This window comes from Nicotiana tabacum, chromosome 16 (assembly GCF_000715075.1).
Source record: "Nicotiana tabacum cultivar K326 chromosome 16, ASM71507v2, whole genome shotgun sequence".
Lineage (NCBI taxonomy): Eukaryota > Viridiplantae > Streptophyta > Magnoliopsida > Solanales > Solanaceae > Nicotiana > Nicotiana tabacum.
Window position 1 is genome coordinate 107,566,283 of NC_134095.1, and position 22,986 is coordinate 107,589,268.

At 34.1% G+C, this 22,986-nt stretch overlaps 1 protein-coding gene and 1 long non-coding RNA gene across 2 annotated transcripts; one reads left to right on the top strand and one right to left on the bottom strand.

Moving 5' to 3' along the window:
* The first annotated feature begins 1,896 nt into the window (after positions 1 to 1,896).
* LOC107761320 (monooxygenase 1-like) lies at positions 1,897 to 5,401 on the top strand. Its single transcript, XM_016579544.2, has 6 exons — positions 1,897 to 2,023; positions 2,122 to 2,268; positions 3,429 to 3,479; positions 3,565 to 3,736; positions 4,427 to 4,652; positions 4,751 to 5,401. Exons 1-6 carry the CDS (start codon positions 1,935 to 1,937, stop codon positions 5,254 to 5,256), a joined length of 1,191 nt encoding a protein of 396 aa, XP_016435030.1. The 5' UTR covers positions 1,897 to 1,934; the 3' UTR covers positions 5,257 to 5,401.
* Positions 5,402 to 6,651: 1,250 nt separating this feature from the next.
* LOC142170750 (uncharacterized) lies at positions 6,652 to 16,380 on the bottom strand. Its single transcript, XR_012700218.1, has 2 exons — positions 15,968 to 16,380; positions 6,652 to 6,904 (listed from the first exon to the last, which is right to left on the bottom strand). It is a non-coding gene; the product is annotated as an uncharacterized LOC142170750 (long non-coding RNA).
* Positions 16,381 to 22,986: the final 6,606 nt, after the last annotated feature.

Below are 22,986 nucleotides of genomic sequence, written 5' to 3' on the forward strand. Positions count from 1 at the left end.
ACACGGGGATGTAGAACGCGGGGAGGAGTCAAAAACTCCCACAATAAATCCACTCTCCTGCCCCGAAAAGTCTGCGTAAGCAACTCTCCCCCCCCCCATATATGCTCGGATCTATGCTGGGGCTGTAGGGGTAGTAGCTCCGACGTCCGAGGGCCGGGATGTATAGGTGCATCCATGTCGTCAACTGAAAATTCATAATTTTTAATAACTATCATTAAAATTTATGTGTGTTTTTTATAATTTAAATTCATATTTTTTAACAACTTAATTGTATAAAATTATATATAAACTTATGGGTTTCGTGCCCAGTGGTACAAAACTATCATTAATAATCTTATGTTTTTTTAATAATTTAAATTCATATTTTTTAATAACTTAATTGTAAAAATTATATATATATATATATATATATATATAATTTTTATAATTATGGGTTTCGTGCTAGATTTTCTGAAGCTCAGTGGTACCAAACTATCATTAATAATTTTATGTTTTTTTAATAATTTTTATTCATATTTATTTAATAACTAAATTGTAAAAATAATATATATATTATAATTATATATATATATATATATATATATATATATTATAATTATGGGTTTCGTGCTAGATTTTCTGAGGCCCAGTGGCACCAAACTATCATTAATAATTTTATGTTTTTTTAATAATTTTTATTCATATTTTTTAATAACTTAATTTTAAAAATTATATATATATATATATATATATATATATATATATATATATATATATATATATATTATAATTATGGGTTTCGTGCTAGATTTTCTGAAACTCAGTGGTACCAAACTATCATTAATAATTTTATATTTTTTTAATAATTTTTATTCATATTTATTTAATAACTAAATTGTAAAAATTATATATATATATATATATATATATATATATATATATATATATATATATATATATATATATATATATATATATATATATGGGTTTCGTGCTAGAATATAAGATAATTAAACAATTACTACACAATACTACGTTACAAGACTCTACATTTTACTACGCTATAGGGGTCTACGTTTTACTACGCTAAAAAGGTCTACGTTTTACTACGCTAATAAAGTATACATTTTACTACGCTAAAAAATAATCTAAACTAAACGGCATAAAAACACATAAATATACATGAGGATATTAACAAACACATTTTTAGACTAATTTACATATTTTTATACAACACTAAAATTAAATCCGGATAAAATTTAACATGCTAGTTTCGGAAAAAATAAACACAAACCGAAATAGAACACATACAAATCAAGTAATATGCATTGTTATAAAAGTTTCAACTTAAAATAAATTGAAATACCTCGATTTAGAATATTTGAAATGTAGATAGATCGAAATTTTGACTCCGGAAGAGTGAATCCACAATAACACGAAGCTCTACTCAACAGTGGGACCACAAATATTAAACTTTTATGTGACGGGGAGACAAAAAAAAAAATTTTAAAATAGGGGCAGATCGGTGGTGGTGGTGGTGGTGGGGGGACCAGAAGTGAAAAGAGGGAGATGGAAGATGGAGATGGAACGAAGAAGAAGAAGATGGGGGGATTTGTATTAAGGGGTATAGCGCCACTATTAATGGCGCTATGTCTTCAGGTATAAGACATATAGCGCCACTATTAATGGCGCTATGTAAGTTTGTCAGTATAACGCCACTAATAGTGGCGCTATACAGTAACGGTACAGTTAACGTTACTGTATAGCGCCACTATTAGTGGCGTTATATATACTTTGGTAACTTTTTTTTTTACACTTATTTGAGTATTTTTAGTAAAAATTAACAATATTTTGGTTCTGCACTCCTTCTATTTATATATATAGATCCAATCAATCACCTCATATCCAAAAGTCACAAAGTCATAGATATCGTGAGAGAGGGAGAGAGGGAGAAGATGGAGTCAGCTGGTTGTGAAGAAATGCACGAGATAGTCATAGTGGGTGGTGGCCTCTGCGGCCTTGCTACAGCCCTTGCTTTGCACAAGTACGTTAATTTTTTCTCTACTTTTTCTTCTTCCTGTGTATGGACAAGTTATGTCGTATGTAGTTTACTGAAGAAGAATATGTATAAATCAAATGCAGGAAAGGAATAAAGAGTGTGGTGTTAGAGAAATCAGAAACATTAAGAGCAGCAGGAGCAGCTATAGGTGTATTGCCTAATGGATGGAGGGCACTTGATCAGCTTGGTGTCGGGTCTCAGCTAAGAGCTACTGCTCTTCGTCTCGAAGGGTGATCCTTTTGTTTCTCCTATCCTAATGACCCATTTTCCTATTTGGTTATACATCATTTTATCTTTTCCTTTTCAAGAAGGTATATGTACTTAATCTAACGTTCTAATTTTATCCTTAATAACATTCTTTTACAAGAATGACATGGTATGTTTAAGCTCACCAGATTCAGAGGCTAGCTTTGATATGCTATATACCCTTTTAGTTTAAGATCAGAAGATATAAAACTAATTAGACATATAAAATGAAAGAGATGAAACATAGTACTAACTTAAAGTACTGATTAACTGATCGAAAGTGTTGGGGACCTCCATTAACAAACAACTAGGAGAAGAACTTTACCTTGAGAAGTCCTATAATTTATGTGGTGGCATTTATTTGAATGCCGTTTAAGAATGATCAATTTTTTTTAATATTATGATTAAACATAAATCATAGATATTTGTGTTGTTATAAAGCAACTCATTAAATTATATATCAAAAAGTTTAAATTTATATTATGTCTAAAAAAAATTATTACCCTAATTTATGTGACTTTTTTTACCTACTTAAAAGAAAAGCATGTCATATAAATTGAAATGGATTGAGTAGTAAACAATGGAAAAATCGTGCTAAGAAATAACTACAAGTATTATATAGACAACGACCAAAAGTAAATATAACATCACTCGTCAAATTGGCCAAATGACTTTACACTCTTTTTTGTACAGAGTTTAATTTTTGTACACTACTGCAATTAATTTTACTATTAGGTCACTTAAATGCCAAATATGTACTTAGAGCAGAAACTTTTTTTACGGTGAGTACCTATAAATTAAATCATGGTACTTTCTCTGCCTCAATATACGCGAAGGTGGTTAACTACAAAAGTAGTTTAAAAAATAAAAGAAAACCTTTAAATTTATGCTCTAATAATAAGTCATAAAAATTTGTGTGGTTAGACATTATTTCATCAAGGATTACAAAAAATTAAAATTGAATTGTTATTAAATATAAAAATGTATCATTTTTTTTAGACTAATTAAAAGTAAAAGGGTATCAGTAAAATAGGATGGTGGAAGTAATCGATTTGCTAAAACAATGTTACTGTACATTTGATGTAGTTGCAACTCGTTGTACTCTCGTTAACTTTATGTAGTATATCTCATCACTTTAAAACAGGAATCGAATGGCATGGATCGACAAGGGCAGAGAACAATACATATCAAACAAGTAAGTAAAACTGAGATATTACTCTCCTTTTTCTGCACATAAAAAGAGCATGAAATAAGTATTTTATCATTGTATGAAAATAAAGGAATATTGGGGAGGTTCGCTGTCTGAAAAGGAGCGATATAGTCGAAACATTTGCTGATGCTTTGCCTCGGAAGACTATACGTTTTGGATGTGAAATTGCGTCAGTGGAAATGGATCCTCTCACTTCATTGCCATGTATTCTACTTTCTAATGGAAAGCGTATTGGTGCCAAGGTACTTTTTCTTTCTTGCTCTTTCCGCTACTTCATATTTGAATATACAGTACCCTTTTTGCTTCTTTTTAAAAAAAAAAACAAAATCGTGCAAACTCAATTCTTATACCATTTGAAACTTGAAAGTGTTTAATGTCAAAGGCGCTACATTAGTATCTATTCCCACGCTGATGAACTATATTTTATCTGACGGGGTTCGATTAAATCTCCTGGACAAAAAAAAAATACAGTGTATATTGTTTACCCTTAAAATGAGTAACAACTAAATTTGTACGCGAGTAAAGGATATATACCTGATTTAATTTAATACGAATATGAACAGAAATTAATTAAAGTAAAGACAAGCAAAGTAATCAATTAAACGTGTTAGAACAATTGAGCCTGACTTTTTAGATGAACATTGAAATTGACCGCGGTCAAGCCCTCGAGACTGGCTCGGTTGCAACCGAATAATTAAGCAGCTAAAGAACACAATGAAATTTAGGGATATTGATAATTTATCAGTATTGAGTGTCTTCAATTTAATGGGCCAATAAGCTTTAAAAAATCTGATAATATAAGCTAGATTACAAAATTAAAGGCTTACAATTACTATTTTCCCCTTGTCACAAAAAAAAAAAAAAAAAAAAAAATTGTTGTCAGAAACTAGTGGGCAATAGTTGATTTCATTATGTTTGAGTGATTATTGCAGATTTTGATCGGGTGTGATGGATCGAGGTCAGTAGTGTCAAGTTTCCTTGGGGTAAAGCCTACCAAGACTTTGCGCGTCGCTGCAATTAGGGGTTTAACGAGTTATCCAAATGGTCATTCATTTCCTCTCGAATTTGTCCGCCTCATTAGTGGTCACACTAAATTTGGAATATTACCAATTACCGATAAGCTGGTCCATTGGTTTATTAATCTCCATCACGGAACAGGTACCTATTTTTACGTATTTGTATACCTCATATATCCATCTTCTTCTCTATATGATCTGTTTGATTCTTAACTCAATGTTTACAATGTGCACATTCAGATACCAAATTTCCACAAGATGCAGAGCTAATCAAACAAACAGCCCTGGAGGCAACAAGTGATCATCCAAAACATGTACAAGAAATAATAGAGGGGTGTGACCTGGATTCTCTATCTTTCTTTCACTTGAGATATCACGAACCATGGAACTTGATGCTTGGAAATTTTAGCGAAAACACAGTAACGGTTGCTGGAGATGCAATGCATGTAATGGGTCCATTTCTTGGCCAGGGAGGTTCAGCAGGAATAGAAGATGCAGTGGTTCTTGCAAGAAACTTGGCGAAGACATTAAAGGGAGGTTTTGATCATGAAAAAGTTGGAGAGGCACTGGATCAGTATATAAAAGAGAGGAGAATGAGGGTGGTGAAACTGGCAACACAAGCTTATCTTACTGCTCTTCTTATTGAGGATAGACCAATGCTGACAAAAAAATTTGTCACAGCTGCGATGGCCCTTTTCTTCAAAAACCCATTTGCTCATGTGCAATATGACTGTGGTCACCTTTGAATGACAAAATCTCATTAATTACTTCACCACATCCAGGATATACTAATATATATAATGTATCCTTATATCCATCATCATTTGTTGATGTACAAATAAACATCATGTGTTTTGTAATTTTAATTCAAAAGTTTCTCCTGTTTTCCAATTCTTTTAAAATTTCATCTCCACAAATATGATGATGCAAAATAGTTGTAAGGCTGGTTAACATTATTCAGCATCAAGTAAAACTGAGTGTGGCACAACAATACTATCACTTGATCTCAAGATAAAATCACTTTCATTTCTTAAAATTTTAAAACTCTAATTATCATTGTAATATCTTAGAGTGATCACCTGATTTAAACCAATAGTTGCAGGTTGGTCTTGTCTCTTCTTTTCCCATATGGATATCTATTTTCAAATAATGATTAAGGCCTTTAGGAATTAGGATTATGAATCAGTTGAAACAAGATAAGATTTTCCATAATGCTGGCTCAGCTGGTATATTTCAATTTCCTTCAACTTTGCAACTTAAAAGTTCATTCTAGGATTCTCAGTTTCATGGGCTTATCCTAGCACAATACTTCAATGATTAGCGTGCCCTTCTCGTTGAAACTTGTTGCGGAATATCGAGGGTTAACTAGCACACAATCACACACAAAGCAAATAATTCACTACTACAAATTTGGTAAAAAGCAACCACAAAAAGCGACCAAAGTTGGTCGCTTATAGGTCTAAAAGGGACCAAAAAGCGTCCAAACATGCATGGTCGCTATAGTGCTGGTCCCTTTATTTTAGGGACCAAAGTTGGTCGCTAATTAGCGACCAACATTGGTCTCTAAGGTAAAAGGACCAAATATTCCGGGTAAAGACTATAGCGACCAACTTTGGTCGTTTTAATATTTTAATATTATTATTTTGGCGACCAAAGTTGGTCTCTACATGTAAAATACGTTTTTTTTATTTATTATTAATCATAAAAAAGCGACCAACTTTGGTCTCTAATCCAAATATTATATTTTAAAATCTGAAAAATAGAGACCAAAGTTAGTCGCTTTTTTATTAAACTTTTTATTAATTTTTTTAAAAAAATCGCTAATTTCAAGAATTTAATTTTTTTTTTTAAATATAAGCGACCAAAGTTGGTCGCTATATTTCCAGAAATTGTTTTTTTTAATGGAATAGCGACCAAAGTTGGTCGCTTTTTGAGAAATCTAGGTTAATTAGCGACCAACTTTGGTCGCTATTACCCAAAAAATAATTTTTTTAATAGAAAAGCGACCAACAAGAGACCAAAGTTGGTCGCTTTTCTGTGTATTATTTTGGCAGAAACTGCCTGTTTTGGCAGCTACACCACCTGCCAGTCATACCATATCCTTATTACAAGCAACAACAACAACAACAATACCAACAACAACACAAAAACAACACAACAACATTAAAACCAACAAAGTATAAAGTTCAATACAACTAACACATTAAGCTAACAAAACTAAGTTAACGCTTATTACAAGCTCATTCGAAAACTGGTTCTATTGTCTAGTTCAAAGTATATGAAGTACTCAAGGAATGTTCTTTCAGCATCCCCGTCCGAAAGTTGAATTGTCTCGCCCGACTCATTAGGTGGTTGACTGTGTATGAATTCCTCCACGTCAGCTGTGAAGCGAACCTATAAGAAAAATTACATTGAATTAGTATTTCAAAACTTATACAAAAGTATATCAAAAAACATAATGAAAAGTAAAAAATTTACATGTATAGTCGAGGCTCGGCCCTCGACAAATAAACTAAAGTCTCAATTCATATCTTAAAAGTTCAATTCATATCCTAAAGGTTCAATACATATCCTAAAGGTTCAACTCATATCCACAAAAGTTCAATTCATATCCTAAAATTTCAATTTAACTAAAATTCCAATACATAAACTAAAAGTCCAATTCATATCCTAAAGACTCAATTCATATCATAAAAGTTCAATTCATACACAAAAATTTCAATTCATATCTTAAAGGTTCAACTCATATTCGCAAAAGTTCAATTCATATCCTAAAATTTCAATATATAAACTAAAATTCCAATACATAAACTAAAAGTCCAATTCATATCCTAAAGATTTAACTCATATCCACAAAAGTTCATCATACACAAAAATTTCAATTCATATCCTAATGGTTCAATTCATATCCTTAAGGTTCAACTCATATCCACAAAAGCTCAATTCATACACAAAAATTTCAATTCATATCCTAAATGTTTAATTCATATCCTAAAAGTTCAATTCTTACACAAAAATTTCAATTTATAAACTAAAATTTCAATTTATCAACTAAAATTCCAATACATAAACTAAACCCTAGATTCTAACTAAACTATTAAGACAATACAAAGTACAATTCAAATCTAACTAAACTAAATTCAACACTAATTAAACTAATTAGTTAATAAAATTAATTAACAAGGCTAACTAAAACAAGACCTAAACCCTAATCCTCAATAAAATACAATGTTCAAAGAATTTAAACACTAATTCATATCCTTAAACTACAATATTGAAATAATTGAAACAAAAACTAGAAATAACAAAGATTCAAGGTTATAATTCAAACCTAGTTTTTTTTTAGGTGGAGAAGGAGAGAAAGGGGTAGCGGCAGCGGTGGCAGTGGCAGTGGCGGCTCCGACGGTGGCTTAGGCGGTCACAGTGGTGATGCGGGGTAGGGGGATTGATTTGTGTGAGGGAAATAAAGAAGGGGAGGGCAATGTGTTGAGAGAGAATTTGGGGAAATTTTGGGAAGAAAATAAGAGAATGGGAGGGGGAAACCCATTTTTGAGTCTGGATTTACAAAAAAGCGACCAACGTTGGTCGCTATTTTGGTAGCTAATTAGGTTGACTATTTGACCAAAATAGCGACCAACGTTGGTCGCTATTTTTGACTGTTTGACCAAAATAGCGACCAAAGTTAGTCGCTATTTCTAAAAAAAAAATTAAATAACCTTTTTTTCTATTTTGATTTTTTAATATATATATATATATATATATATATTAGATATTAAATATTAAATATTAAAATTTAGGATTCTAATTCAATTTAAAATTATGTATGTATATGTATATGTATGTGTGTATATATATATATATATATATATATATATATATATATATATATATATATATATATATAATATTAATTAAATACACTAATACTTAGTATAATGTCAATCTATAAGTTAATTACAACTATATAGTATATAAGCTATATATATATATGTGTGTATATATATATATAGTATAGTGTATTATATATACTAAGTGCATAGTATACAAGCTATATTCGATATATATTGTATAGTATAGTATATAGTATATAAGCTATATATATATATATATATATATATATATATATATTCGATATATATAGTATAGTATATAGTATATAAGTGCTCTCTCTATATATATATATGTGTGTGTGTGTGTGCGCGCGCGCATGTGTGTGTGTGTGTAATATATATATATAAACTTGTTATAGTATATGTTAGTGTGTGTGTATATATATATATATATATATATATATATATATATATAGACGCGCACACACATACACACACAAACACTTCACTGTAATACTATAACGTATATATAACTTGTTATAGTATACGTTAGTGTGTGTATATATATAACACACACACTTCTTGCTACTTTAACTACATATATAGCATGTTATAGTATAACAAAAATTCAATTCATACACAAAAATTCCTGCTACTTTAACTCATATCCACAAAAGTTCAATTCATACACAAAAATTTCAATTCATATCCTAAAGGTTCAACTAATATCCACAAAAGTTCAATTCATACACAAAAATTTCAATTCATATCCTAAAGGTTCAATTCATATCCTAAAGATTCAACTCATATCCACAAAAGTTCAATTCATATCCTAAAATTTCAATTTATAAACTAAAATTCCAATACATAAACTAAAAGTCCAATTCATATCCTAAAGGTTCAACTCATATCTCAAAAGTTCAATTCATACACAAAAATTTCAATTCATATCCTAAATATTCAATTCATATCCTAAAAGTTCAATTCATACACAAAAATTTCAATTTATAAACTAAAATTTCAATTTATCAACTAAAATTCCAATACATAAACTAAACCCTAGATTATAACTAAACTATTAAGACAATACAAAGTATAATTCAAATCTAACTAAACTAAATTCAACACTAATTAAACTAATTAGTTAATAAAATTAATTAACAAGGCTAACTAAAACAAGACCTAAACCCTAATCCTCAATAAAATACAATGTTCAAAGAATTTAAACACTAATTCATATCCTTAAACTACAATATTGAAATAATTGAAACAAAAACTAGAAATAACAAAGATTCAAGGTTATAATTCAAACCTAGTTTTTTTTAGGTGGAGAAGGAGAGAAAGGGGCAGCAGCGGCGGCAGCGGCGGCTCCGGCGGTGGCTCAGGCGGTCACAGTGGTGACGCGGGGTGAGGGGATTGATTTGTGTGAGGGAAATAGAGAAGGGGAGGGGAATGTGCTGAGAGAGAACTTGGGGAAATTTTGGGAAGAAAATAAGAGAATGGGAGGGGGAAACCCGTTTTTGAGTCTGGATTTACAAAAAAGCGGCCAACGTTGGTCGCTATTTCTGTCTGTTTGACCAAAATAGCGACCAAAGTTAGTCGCTATTTCTAAAAAAAAAATTAAATAACTTTTTTTTTCTATTTTGTTTTTTTTAAATATATATATATACATATTCGATAATTAAATATTGAATATTAAAATTTAGGATTCTAATTCAATTTAAAATTATATATGCATGTATATGTATATATATATATATATATAATATTAGCTAATGCACTAATACTTAGTATAATGTCAATCTATAAGTTAATTACAACTATATAGTATATAAGCTATATATATAAGCTATATATATATATATATATATGTGTGTGTGTGTGTGTGTGTGTGTGTGTGTAGAGTATAGTGTATTATATATACTAAGTGCATAGTATACAAGCTATATTCGATATATATTGTATAGTATAGTATATAGTATATAAGCTATATATATATAGTATAGTATATAGTATATAATTGTTAAACGTTAGAACTGGGTCCCAGATTAGCGACCAAAGTTGGTCTCTATCTGCTTCCCCTTTCGTTAGCGACCAACTTTGGTCGCTAATTTTAAATTATATTTATTTATATTTTATATTTTTTTTAAATAATAATATAATTATTAAAATTTTATAAATGGGTCCCACTTTAGCGACCAAAGTTGGTCGTTAATTTCAGTGTTTCTTTGACCAAGCAAGTCTGACCACTCCGGTCAATATTTTGACCAAATTATCGACCAAAAAGCGACCAACATTGGTCGCTAATGTATTTAGAATAATTATTTAATTATTTTCTCCAATTTAGCGACCAACGTTGGTCGCTTTTCTTGACAGACCAATTTTGGTCGCCAAATTTTGGTTGCTTTTTTCCGGATTTCTAGTAAAGAATAGAAAAGAAAAATCAACACAAGGATTTAACGAGGTTCGGCTAAGCCTATTCCTCTGGGCAAAAGCAGAAAGAGTTTTTCACTATGAATGAGAAGAAAAACACAATACAATCTATAGAATCCCCAACTACAACCCCTATATATAGATCCCAAAAGGACCCAAACATATATGAGAAAAGTTTCCCAATTTGACAAGGACTATAATTTTTTCTTTCCCAAATCTATTAGGACAATAGATTTTCCTAAACCTATAGGACTATGGATTTCCTAAAAATACAAAGAAATAATTCAAACCACAAATAACAGAACTATTTGATGATGACTGGTTTAAACCTTTTGTCAATCTGGTAATGTATCAATGTTCTCTTCTCGTTTGAATTGCTTGCGGAATACTTATTGGAACTATTAGTTAAATTTGTCACTGCATCAAAAATAGAGGGTGATAGACGATAGTCTTAGATATCCCTTTTGTATTTGGAAAACTAAATATATAGGAAATCAATATATCTGTTTGTACTATTTTTAATTATATATATGATAACACAGAAAATACGAGCTCAATTGAAGAATTTGTGAATGGAGGTTAGGGCATATAGATGTTTCTTATCAGAGAGAAAAGATAGAAACGAGGCAGAGAAATGAGAGAAATGGTCGACCACAATACAATTGGCCGTAAGACTATTTATACTTCACCATACCCGGTCCACAATGTTTACAAAACTAATACGACATATTGAGACTAAGCTATTAAATCTAGCTAACTCTAATACAATACAAAGAATGGCTATCTATACAAGACTACCTATTTACAGACTAAATAAAGAAATGGCCAACTTAAGTGTTTGGCTTTGGATGACCAAAACATCCCCCCCCCCCCCCAAGTTGGAGGGAGAAACCACCTTCAACTTGCCTAGAAAGGTATGATGGAGGACCCCAAACAGTAGTTTAGTGAAGACATTGGCAAGTTGGTAGGAGGTGGAAATATGGGACAATTGGAGGAACCCCTCAGCCAACTTGTTTCTGATGAAGTGACAATCCACTTCGATGTGCTTTGTACGCTCAATGAACACCAAGTTCTTCGCAATATGAAGAGCTTCCATGTTATCACAAAAGACAAAAACATGGATTGCTAGATCATGTAAAAGGCAGGAAAACCAAACTAATTCAGCCACCATATGACACAACTCGATACTCAGCTTCAGTGGATGACAGAGAAACCCTGGGTTGCTTTTTGGGTTTTCAGCCAACAAGACTCTCCCAAGAAAATACAATAGCCCGAGATAGATATGCAAGTATCGGGGCAAGCAGTCAAATCATTATTTGTATAAGCCTTTATAGAGAAATCAAGATTGTTAGAGTAAAATAAACCAAAATCAAGTATGCCCTTAAGATACCGGAGCAGGTGGAGAGCAGCTACCGTGTGAGGTATCCAAGGAGTGTGCAAAAATTGGCTCAAATGTTGAACCCCAAAACAGATGTCAGGCTGTGTGAGTTAAAAAGAGCAATTTGCTAATGAGTCTCCTGTACTTCTTAGGAGAAGGTAATACCTCACCCTCAGCAGCCTTGAGCTTTGGGGTTAGCTCTAGGGGACTAGCAACAGAATTGACCCTCAAAAAATCAAACTCTTTTATCTTACCAAAAACAAATTTCTTTTGATTTAAAAGAACACCATCAGGGAAAACAGTAACCTCAATGCCCAGGAAATAGTGTAGAAAACCCAAGTCTTTAATTTTAAACTCATCATCCAGAGAATGCTTTAAAGCTGAAATTTTCACCAAATTACCTAGAGACCCTTTGATGAAAAGAGAGTAGTCATTGAGTGAATGATGGTATCCTTTAAAATAAAGAGCCTCGGATAACTTGGCATATCATTTTCTAGAGGCTTAACGCAACCCATAGAGTGATTTCAACTTACAAGCCAAAGGGATAGAAGAAGGAGAAGAAACAAGGAGGGGCTAGGAGGTAATTTCATATAAACCTCCTCATCTAAGTTACCATGAAGAAAGACATTATTGACATCAAGTTGAAATAAATACCAATTATTTTTAACGACAACAACAATCAAGACTTAACAGTAGACATCTTTACAACATGTGAGAATGTCTTAATGAAATCCACTCCCTCAACATGTGTGTCCCCCCTAAAAATAATCCTAACCTTTTATCTTTCAACCTCACCATTAGCTTTGTATTTGATCTTATAGACCCATTTACTATCAATATGTTTCTTACCCTTAGGAATCTCAACAATATCCCAAGTGTGATTTGCTTCTAAAGCCTCAAACTCTTTCCTCATGGCATCTTGCCAAGCTAGGATAGGGGCTGCCTAGGAAAATATATATGGTTCAAACTCTACTACCTGGGAAGAGGAACAAGAAAAGGAAGTGGGCTGCTTGTAGATGTAATCATTTAAGTAAGAAGGATGAGTAAGAGGTCTATCAGATTTTCTGAAGGGAATAGAGAATGGTGCAGGAATGGCATCATCAGGTTTGAAAGAAGGAGAATCAGGGGCAGAATGAGAGACTGCAGCTGAAGGAGAAACTGCAACATCTATGCCAAGAGGAGAAGAGGTACTGGGAGGAGTATGAGATGAGGGAACAAGTATCGAAGAAGGACTATGAGGTGTAAGGGGTGAGGTAGCAACTTCAGGAGAAGGAGAAGGAATAGGAAAATTATGGGGAAAATAAGGTAAAAGGGTAGTTGACAAAAGGGACTCAGACACAACAGGAAAGGGGAATCTAAGGGAAAAGGAAAATTCAACTCGTGGAAAACCACATCTCTGGATATGAAACACTATTTAGATTGCAAATTATACAACTTATAGGGCTTCCTTGCAAAGGGATAGCCAAGGAATACACAAGGATTAGCTTTAGGTTTCAATTTATCTCTTTGAGAAGTGGGAACAGTGACAACACAAAGACAGCCAAAAGTTCTTAAGTGAGAATAATTGGACTTTTTGCTGAATAATAACTCATAAGGAGACTTATTTTAAAGCAAGCTAGAGGGAAGTCTATTTATGATATAAGTGGTTGTGAGGAGACGGTCTCCCCAGAATCTAATTGGAACTTGAGACTGAAAAAGCAAAGCTCTAGAAGCTTCAAGAAAAGTTCTATGCTTCCTCTCTGCCACAAATTTTGTTGGGGTGTGTGAGGACAGCTGGTTTGATGATATTATACCATGTTCAGAAAAGAAGGAAATAGCAGCATTACTAGCTCTTAACTCTAAAGCATTGCCAGACCTTATACACTGAATAGTCACATGAAATTGTGTCTTTACCATTGCAACAAAAGCCTTAAGAAGAAGGAAATCATTACTCTTGGAGCCCACTAAGTGAGTTCAAGTGCTTATAGTGAAATCATCAACAATAGTAAGGAAGTATTTAGAACTTGACTAAGTAGGCGTGTGATATGATCCCCAAGTCTCAACATGGATAATTTGGAAAGGCTTAGAGCTACGAATTGAGCTATCAGGAAAAGACAATCTAGTTTGCCTAGCCATTGGACAGACATGACATGGAAAAGACCGTGTAGAAAAAATATCAGAAGATACTTCAAAAATACATTTTATTCTAATAAAAGGGACATGATCAAGTCCACAATGCCAAACAATGTCCATTTTATTCATTGCAGCTTTATTACAAGTGGAAGAAATAATATTTACAATAGAAGGAACAGAAATCGGATTACAAATAGATGACAAGCTGCAACAAGAATTTGACAAAGTAGCTTGGGGCTGAGAAGGTTGTTCTTACACAAATTTGTGCAAGTGACTTTAACTTTGTATTCATTTGGCAGGGAAACAAGGAAAGGAATAGGTAAATGTGTGATATTAATAAGGTAATATTGTTTGAGGTCGTGTAATCTGATGCACAAGAGTCAACAATACAAGTTAATGAATCAGATTGACTTAGTAGGGTAGAATTAAAACTATATACTATATTCTTAGGCAGTAAAGTACCACCAAAATTGGCAGAGCTCATTATGTTGAATTGAGATCCAGAATCAGAGATATTACTGTAGTAGTTAAATCAACTGATAATGCTGCTGCTTTGTCAATCCAGGCACCCCAGAACCATGTTCATTAGAACTAGCAGCAAAAACAAGGGCTTGGTTGGGTGAAGAACACTTAGGAGTAGAAAAGTCATAGTCCATAACCACATTGGCAGTTGCTTTCTTTCCTTTAGTGAACTTGAAATTGGGAGGGAACCATGAAGCTTGAAACACTTATCAATAGAGTTCCCAGATATCACACAATACTTACAAAAGAGGTTAGACCTAGATTTGTCAAAATTGACTCTCTGATCAAAATGTCTCTGATGACCCTAAATATTAATTTGTGGTTGAAGAGGTTTGTCATTGGGAGAATTGACATTGAAAGATGCTTATTCAGCAGTAAATTGTATAGTAGGATTGACTTGTCTTTGTTTTTCATCTTACAGAAGGATGTTGTAGACATTGTCAACAGATGGCAAAGGTTGCATCATTAGCAAATTGCTTTTGACACCCACATGTTCCTCCCATGTAGAACTGATGGACTTTATCCTCCTCTTTCTCCTTCTGAAGACCTTCTTTAGCAGCACACGTACAAGTATTTACATGGCTGGTGCATAGTACCCTCAATTCATCCCAGATTCTTTTAAGTTTGGTGAAGTAGGAAGCAATATCAAGGGATCCTTAATAAGTAGATGCTAATTCCCTTTTTAATTCAAATACTTTGGTGCCATTTACAGTTCCATATCTGTTACTTAATTGTTTCCAAATACTTTTAGCTGTCTCTGAGTAGTGACCACTTTCAGCTATTTTTGAAGACAACGAGCTAATTATCCATGATATAACCATGTTATTACAACGATCCCATTGTTTATAATCAGGGGAAGTCACAACAGTTTTGGGACATGAACCATTAATAAAAACTATCTTATTCCTAGAGGGAAGAGAAACTATCATGCTACATTTCAACCCCTAAAACCATTCCCTGAGAAAGGTACAGGACAAGGGATACTCCGGGAATATAAAAAAAATAGGAGGTACAAGGGAGAGAAAGGCTCATGAGTATATGCAGAAGATGTACTAGAACCAGTCATGATATCAAATAAGGAGTATCAATCAACAACTCACAGCAACAAGTCACAAATGATAACACACAAAACCACACACAATAAATCAAATAAGAGAAGATAATGCCAGCCTTCTTAGCAACCTGAAGAAGTAAGGCCTGGAAAACGAGAAAAGCTCTGATGAATGCACCAAGAAAAATCCTAATCTGATGAAATCGAGTGACTGAATCTTCTGCGTAACCAAAATTTGATCAGAAAGGAAACTTCCACCTAATATAACTTCTCCATGTCAGTAATGAAAAATTGAAACAAAAAAGCTAGATTTCTATCGAGATATCAACATAAACAACCTAACTCCGACTGTAGTGAAAACTTGACGAAATCAGGCGAGGGTAACACCGCCCGATAGAGGAGAACAAGGATTGATCGATTCCCTCTCTGATACCATGATAAAACAGAAGATAGGAGCTCAATCCAAGAATTTGTTAATGGTGGTTAGGGCATATAGATGTTTCTTATCAGAGAGAATAAGATAGAAACGAGGCAGAGAAATGAGAGAAATGGTCGACCACAATACAATTGGCCGTAAGACTATCTTTACTTCACCAGACCAGGTCCACAATGTTTACAAAACTAATACAATATATTGAGACTAACCTATTAAATCTGGCTAACTCTAATACAACACAAAGAATGGATATCTATACAAGACAACCTCTTTACAGAATAAATAAAGAAATGGGCTAACTTAAGTGTTTGGCTTTGGAGGCCCAACAATATATGAGGCCCGGGGGCGCCTGTATTGATAGAAAAACTAGCTTAACACGTGTTCCATTTAGAAAAAGACACGTGGCAAGTATTGTCTAGAGAGTTTACGCGTGCGCCAGTACATAAATCGGGAAGTCAGAATATGTACCTTGAGTTTTTTAAAATCGAAGGAAGATAAAAGACTCGAAAGATCAACTCGAATACTCAGAAAGAAGATGAGTGTCCGGAGAACTAAGAGTTTACGGATAAGGAAGGTAGCAGACGACAGGTTTAAAAATATCCGGGATTCGCTATTCACTCAGTGATTACAAGATTTAGCATTTAATTAACATAAATCAACTGTTACAGATTATTTAAATGGCCAAAATAAATGAATGTAATAGTAATGTGACTTAAGAAAACAACAACCTAGACTTATCACTATAAATGCCAATACTTGTTCACTTTGGCAGATCATCTAAAATCACTTGAATTGCTATCAACGCTAAAAATCTTATTGTTCTTATAAATCTACTTTTCTTTACTTTTGGCAATTGGTCAATCTCGCTGTAATCAAATTGCGGATAATCAAGCTTCAAGTAATCATCCGATAAAATATCTTATGTATCTTTATTTTGGTTATACATTTTGTTTTTACATGGATTATTACACCTAAATCAAGGATTTGAGGAGAAGAAATTATGGTTTTTTTACTTGAACCTAAGAGAATGAATTTTGGGTTTTGAACATGAAATTGAGGTCAGATTTGCATGAAACTAGTATGGTTGGACTTGTATTCGAATGGGTTATCAGAATTTGTGTGTTTTATCGAGTTCAGAGGTGTGGTTCCGGGTTGCGGCCAACAACAACAACAACAACAACAATAATAATAATAATAATAATAATAATAATAATAATAATAATAATAATAATAATAATAATAATAATAATAATAATAATAATAATAATAATAATAGATATAAAGCTAATATGGCCTTCTACGGCATGCAGCCCGATCCGCAATATCACTCACAATCCAGCTCTCAGGCCCCAACACAGTCATCAATCTCTCTAGTCTCTCAGGCTCAGAAATCTCATACCTCTCAGCCCAAGCAATGAAAGCAAGATGTAATAGTGAATAATAATAGAGACTGAGATATGATATGAAAATGAATGAATATGACTGAGCACATAATTGCAACTTAGGCAAATAACTCAACATCAGAAATGACCTAAGTGGGTCCCAAAGGAATAAGCACATAGCCTAAACATGATTGCTAACATGAATCACAACTCAACTACTCTAACACGTAGGAATTACACGGATATAAATAAGATCACTAGATAATTACATAGTACCACAGAATCAACCGAGTCATAATTACCACAGTCCATATCCACACACTCATCACCTAACACGTGTGTGACACCAACACCAACCATATAACATGTATTCTAGGGATGTATACCCTTAGTACAAAATATAGAAGTGTTACTTACCTTAAAGTGCGCAACTCAATGCTCCAACAAACTCTTTCCTTGCGAATCGACCTCCGAACGACTCAAATCTAGTCACAAACAACTCAATATAATCAATACAAACTATAGGAATTGATCCCATAAGATAAAACTAAGTTCTTTAACCAAATTCAAAAGTCAACCCCGATATCATACCTTGGAACCCGACAAAATTTACAAAATACGAACTTCTATTCAATAACGAGTCCAACCATACCAAAATCATCAAATTCCGACCACAAATCGACCCTCAAACTCGCAAATCTTACTCTCCAATCCCTAGTCTAAAATCTCTCAATTTTCACCTTAAAAAACATAATCTAGGTGTAGAAATCAATGGATATTCAATATTAATGAATAAAAATGATCAAATGTTGCTTACTATTGAAATCTAGAGAAACCCCTCTTAAAAATCGCCGCTAGTCGAGCTTGCAAAGTCCAAAAATGATTGAATTCTCAAAACCCTCGATTATAATCTTCTTTCCAGCAAAATTGTTCCGCGGTCAAGACCACCACTTATGGGTTAAGATCGCCGCTTCTGCGGTCAAAAATATGCATTTGCGAAATTCACTTAAAAGATGACCACTGCCTCTATGCACAACTATCCGCTTCTGCAGACCTACAACTTCAGCTCCTCTTCCGCTTCTGCGAAAACAATTACGCACATGCGGGATCGCAGATGCGGAATAAATCACGCACATGCGGCCACTGCGCAGCTTACCCAGAACCACTTCTGCGACCCCTTGGCCATTTCTGCGGCTCCGCACTTGCGGCCAATTTCTTGCAGGTGTGGTTGCACCAGAATTGAACATAGCAAAAATTTCACAAGTTAAATTCTCATTCCGATTTCAATCTGAAACACACTCGAGGCTGCCGGTACCCCATCGTATCATACCAACCCATCCCAAATTATTATACGAGCTTAGTTGAAGCCTCAAATCACATCAAGCAACATCAAAATACGACTCGCACCCCAATTCAAGCCTATTGGAACTAGTGGACTTCCAACTTCTACAATCGATGTCGAAACTTATCAAACCAACTCTGATTGACCTCAAAATTTGCACCCAAGTCATAAATGATACAATGAACCTATTACAACTCCCGAAATCAAAATCTATGCCCGGTATCAACAAAGTGAACTCTTGGTCAAACTTCTCAACTTTCCAAACCTTCAACTTTTCAACTTTTGCCAATTCAAGCCAAAACGTCCTACGGGCCTCCAAATTAATATCTGGACATACTCCTAAGTCAAAAATCACTATACGAAGCTATTAGAAGCATCAAAACTCTATAGTAAAGTGATTTACTCATAATTCAATATCCAGTAAATTTTTTACCTTAAGCTTCCAACTTTGGAACTAATTGTCCCAATTCATTCCGAAATATCTCTAGAACCTAACCGACCACCCGAGAAAGTCACATAACAACAAACAAATATAGAATAAGCAATAAATGGGGAAACATGGCTATCATTCTCAGAACGACTGGTCGGGTCGTTACATTCTCTCCCTCTTAAATAAACATTTGTCCTCGAATTGGTCTAGATCATACCTGGAGTCTCAAATAGGTGTGGATAGCTGCTCCGCTTCTCCTACCCAGTATCCCATATAGACTCTTCGACTGGTTAACCTCTCCACTGAACTTACACTTGTCACACCTCCTTTTTGCGCGCCCGGCCCCGAAGGGTTAAATGCGCGAGGGGAGTTTTTCCAATTTAAGTGACAATATTCGAAATGGGATTATTTATTTAATTCAGAGTCGCCACTTGGGAAAGGTTTGACTTTTGGTGTCCCAAGTCACTGGTTTATCTTGAATCCCAAGTCGAGGAATTTTTAGACTTTTCCAAATGAAGTCTGCGAACCAGAAATTCTAAGTAAGGAATTCTGTTGACCCGAGGGAAGGTGTTAGGCACCCTCGAATCCCGTGGTTCTAGCACGGTCGCTTAAATTGTTATAATGGCTAAATATCCGATTCAAGTACATGTTATGACTATATGTGCTTTTATTAAGTTTAGAACCGCTTTTATCATTATCATTTATTTTTATAGAATTGCAACGTCGTGAAAATGCATCTCGAACCACGTCACAATCAATGCACCCGTAGTTGTTAACACATTTCGACTTCGTTGAGATTTGAATTTGGGTCACATCAATGTGCACCCGAATTTAAGAATATAATTTACTTAAACCGTGCCTGAAGAGTCTAGCGCGTTATTATTTAGTGGAGGACCGTGAGATTCGCTAAACGGCCTAGCCTGAATTCTAAAATATTTATTATGGTTATTTATCGAAGGCCCCGCAATTTGCATTTTTTGATTTGGCGAGGCTCGTCTCTTTATTTTAGAAAGGTATCCTATAGTGACGACATTTCTGCTATGTGTGTCTCTAAAAGAAAGATGATACCGAACTTACTTATTTGAACAAATACAGACTGAATCTTCATTATGTTTGCCGAACCTAAGTTTGTTTGATTACCCGATTGAATATTTATGAGGTGAGAGTCACCTCATGCTTTGTCTTCATCGAATGAACGCGCTTATTAATTTGCTAAGTGAGATTGCAAGCAAACTAACAACATATACTGAGTTATATTTAACGACCTCCAAGTTCTGTTCTGTTTTTAACTCTAACCTATTTGAAATTGATAAACGAAATTGGCTGTTTTATTAGGAAAATTACGACTAATTGACCTCAAAACGACTACTAGCTTCCCTCAACATTCATCACATTATTTCGAAACAAGGAATCTATACCGAGACCCGACATCGAACTTATATTGGAGCACATAATCTGACAGGAAAGTTGGCCTTCATAGCCAAACTCTTAATGCGACCGCATGAGAGTTTGTTTGGGATACATTTATCCCGGACCTAGTACCACAGATTTGTCAATTCAGTGGTCTAGGCAAAATACATACAGGTGCTTACCATGACTCTATGTTATAGAGTCATAACTAAACCAAACAAGTGTTATACTGAACTGAATGTATACTAAATCAAACATGTTGTCTATGTCATACTGTCATTACTGTTGAGCCATGCTATCTAACAGTTCATCTTAAACAGAATGTATGCTAGTTTATACAGAATATTTGCAGTTTGCAGTAAAAATACAGGCCCAACTAACATTTGAACTATCTTTTTACACCAATGCTATAACATAAACTGATGTTCATTTCTTTATTTCTGCTTCAACTTCTAACTTTCAACAATACATGGTTCAAAGGTTGTGTACCTGGGAGTATTTGCAATTGAAGAAGAGGGCAATCAGTAGAGTAACAATGAACAAATGCAGCAGCAGTACAGCACTAACAGTAGCAGCAGGGCAGTATAGCAACAACAACAAGAAACAGTAGAGTAGCAACCACAACTCACAAAACAATTGGAGTGAGATCAACCCCGACTAAACTAAACTTTCGAGTAGAACAAACAACAAACAAGCAGACTCAGTTGTGAGAAATCAGTGTTGCACAGAACAGGTCCAGATTTAGTGAAGTCAGAAACAAAAGGAAAGGAAGCAACTTCTGGTTTTGTCTGTCTGAGTTATCAGACAAAAATTCTTTTCCAGTTTTCTGTTTCCAACAAATTTGAACTCTCAGATGTTCCCTCTTAGTATCTCTCCCTATCTCTGTGTGCTCTGTCTGTGTGTCTCTATCAGTGTGTATTCCAGCTCTCTCTTTCAAAGAATTCCTCACAGTCTATCTATTTTCTTTTTCCCCTCTAATCCTCTCTATATCCTCTGATTCTCTCCCTTTTTTTAATTTTGTCTCTCCCCCTAATTCTGTATCCTTTTTCTCTCCCAGGTCCTCCTCCTTTTATAAGCCTCAACACCATCTCTTTTAACAGCCTGTTTTCAGAATGTCACAGTACCCCTCCCATGTGTCTTTTTCCTTTTCAGATCCCAATTAGTTATTTAAGTATATAACCTCCATCAACATTCCCTGGCAGACTTACTTTTAAAAGGTTTAATACTTTTTAAACTTAAAGCAAGGTATGGGCAGTAGAATATATCTGACAGCATATGCTGTCAAATTGTTTAAAACTTAACAAAAAACCTTTATGCAGGCCACAGGCTGTGCACAAAGCACATGAGGTGCACCAATGCACATGCTGTGCACGAGTGCACATGCCTCTCAATACAGAATTTAAACCAAACATCCCTTTTTACATTACTGATCAATTCAACAGCTATAAGTAAGCAAAACTGGTTCTTAATTGACTCAACACATGCTTAGCAGAAGTAAGTCGATTTGTTATTGTTCGGACATTTGAAACTAATTGACGACACATGTCGACTCGACTACATTAGCATTAACATACACAATCGTAACCAAAAATCCGACATTTAACAGTATCGACCCATAATTCGAATTATACTGACTGAACAAAGTGGTACTCGAGGAACCAATTGCTCAGTCAACATTTGAAGCTCAATTATTGTACAATAAATACATATGTCTTATCAGAATAGGAGGGGGGAATTTTAGACAAACAAACAGAGGTTCAGGCAAAGCGGTTGAAACACAGTTGATAGAAGTCAAGGACAGAAAACGAACAGACCCTTACAACAAATCAAACGAACCAAAACAACTAAGAAAAGAAAGAAACTCACCTTAAACCGCAAAAGATCAAAACCTTAACTCGGACTTGGTCAGGCCTTTCTTAAGGCTGAACGGACTTTAAACGAAGTGTTTCTCAGATGAGAAACACTTTGATTAAAGTCCATTAGACCTCAATCTCTTCGGTTGAACCAGTGACGGAGGAACACAAAACTTTCAAAACTTAGATCTGGGATTCAGGCTTCCCTGATCAGATTCGGACCAAACCAAGTATGGTTTGGTCACGAGGAGGGCCTGGGGAGTGTCTGGTGTGAAGCTGGGGTTGGTTGGTGTAGAT

Coding starts and splice junctions, on each gene's coding strand:
- LOC107761320 (XM_016579544.2), top strand. CDS start 1,935: ATGGAGTCAGCTGGTTGTGAAGAAATGCACGAGATAGTCATAGTGGGT. Junction 3,737..4,426: donor GAAAGCGTATTGGTGCCAAG/GTACTTTTTCTT, acceptor TGATTATTGCAG/ATTTTGATCGGGTGTGATGG. Junction 4,653..4,750: donor TAATCTCCATCACGGAACAG/GTACCTATTTTT, acceptor GTGCACATTCAG/ATACCAAATTTCCACAAGAT.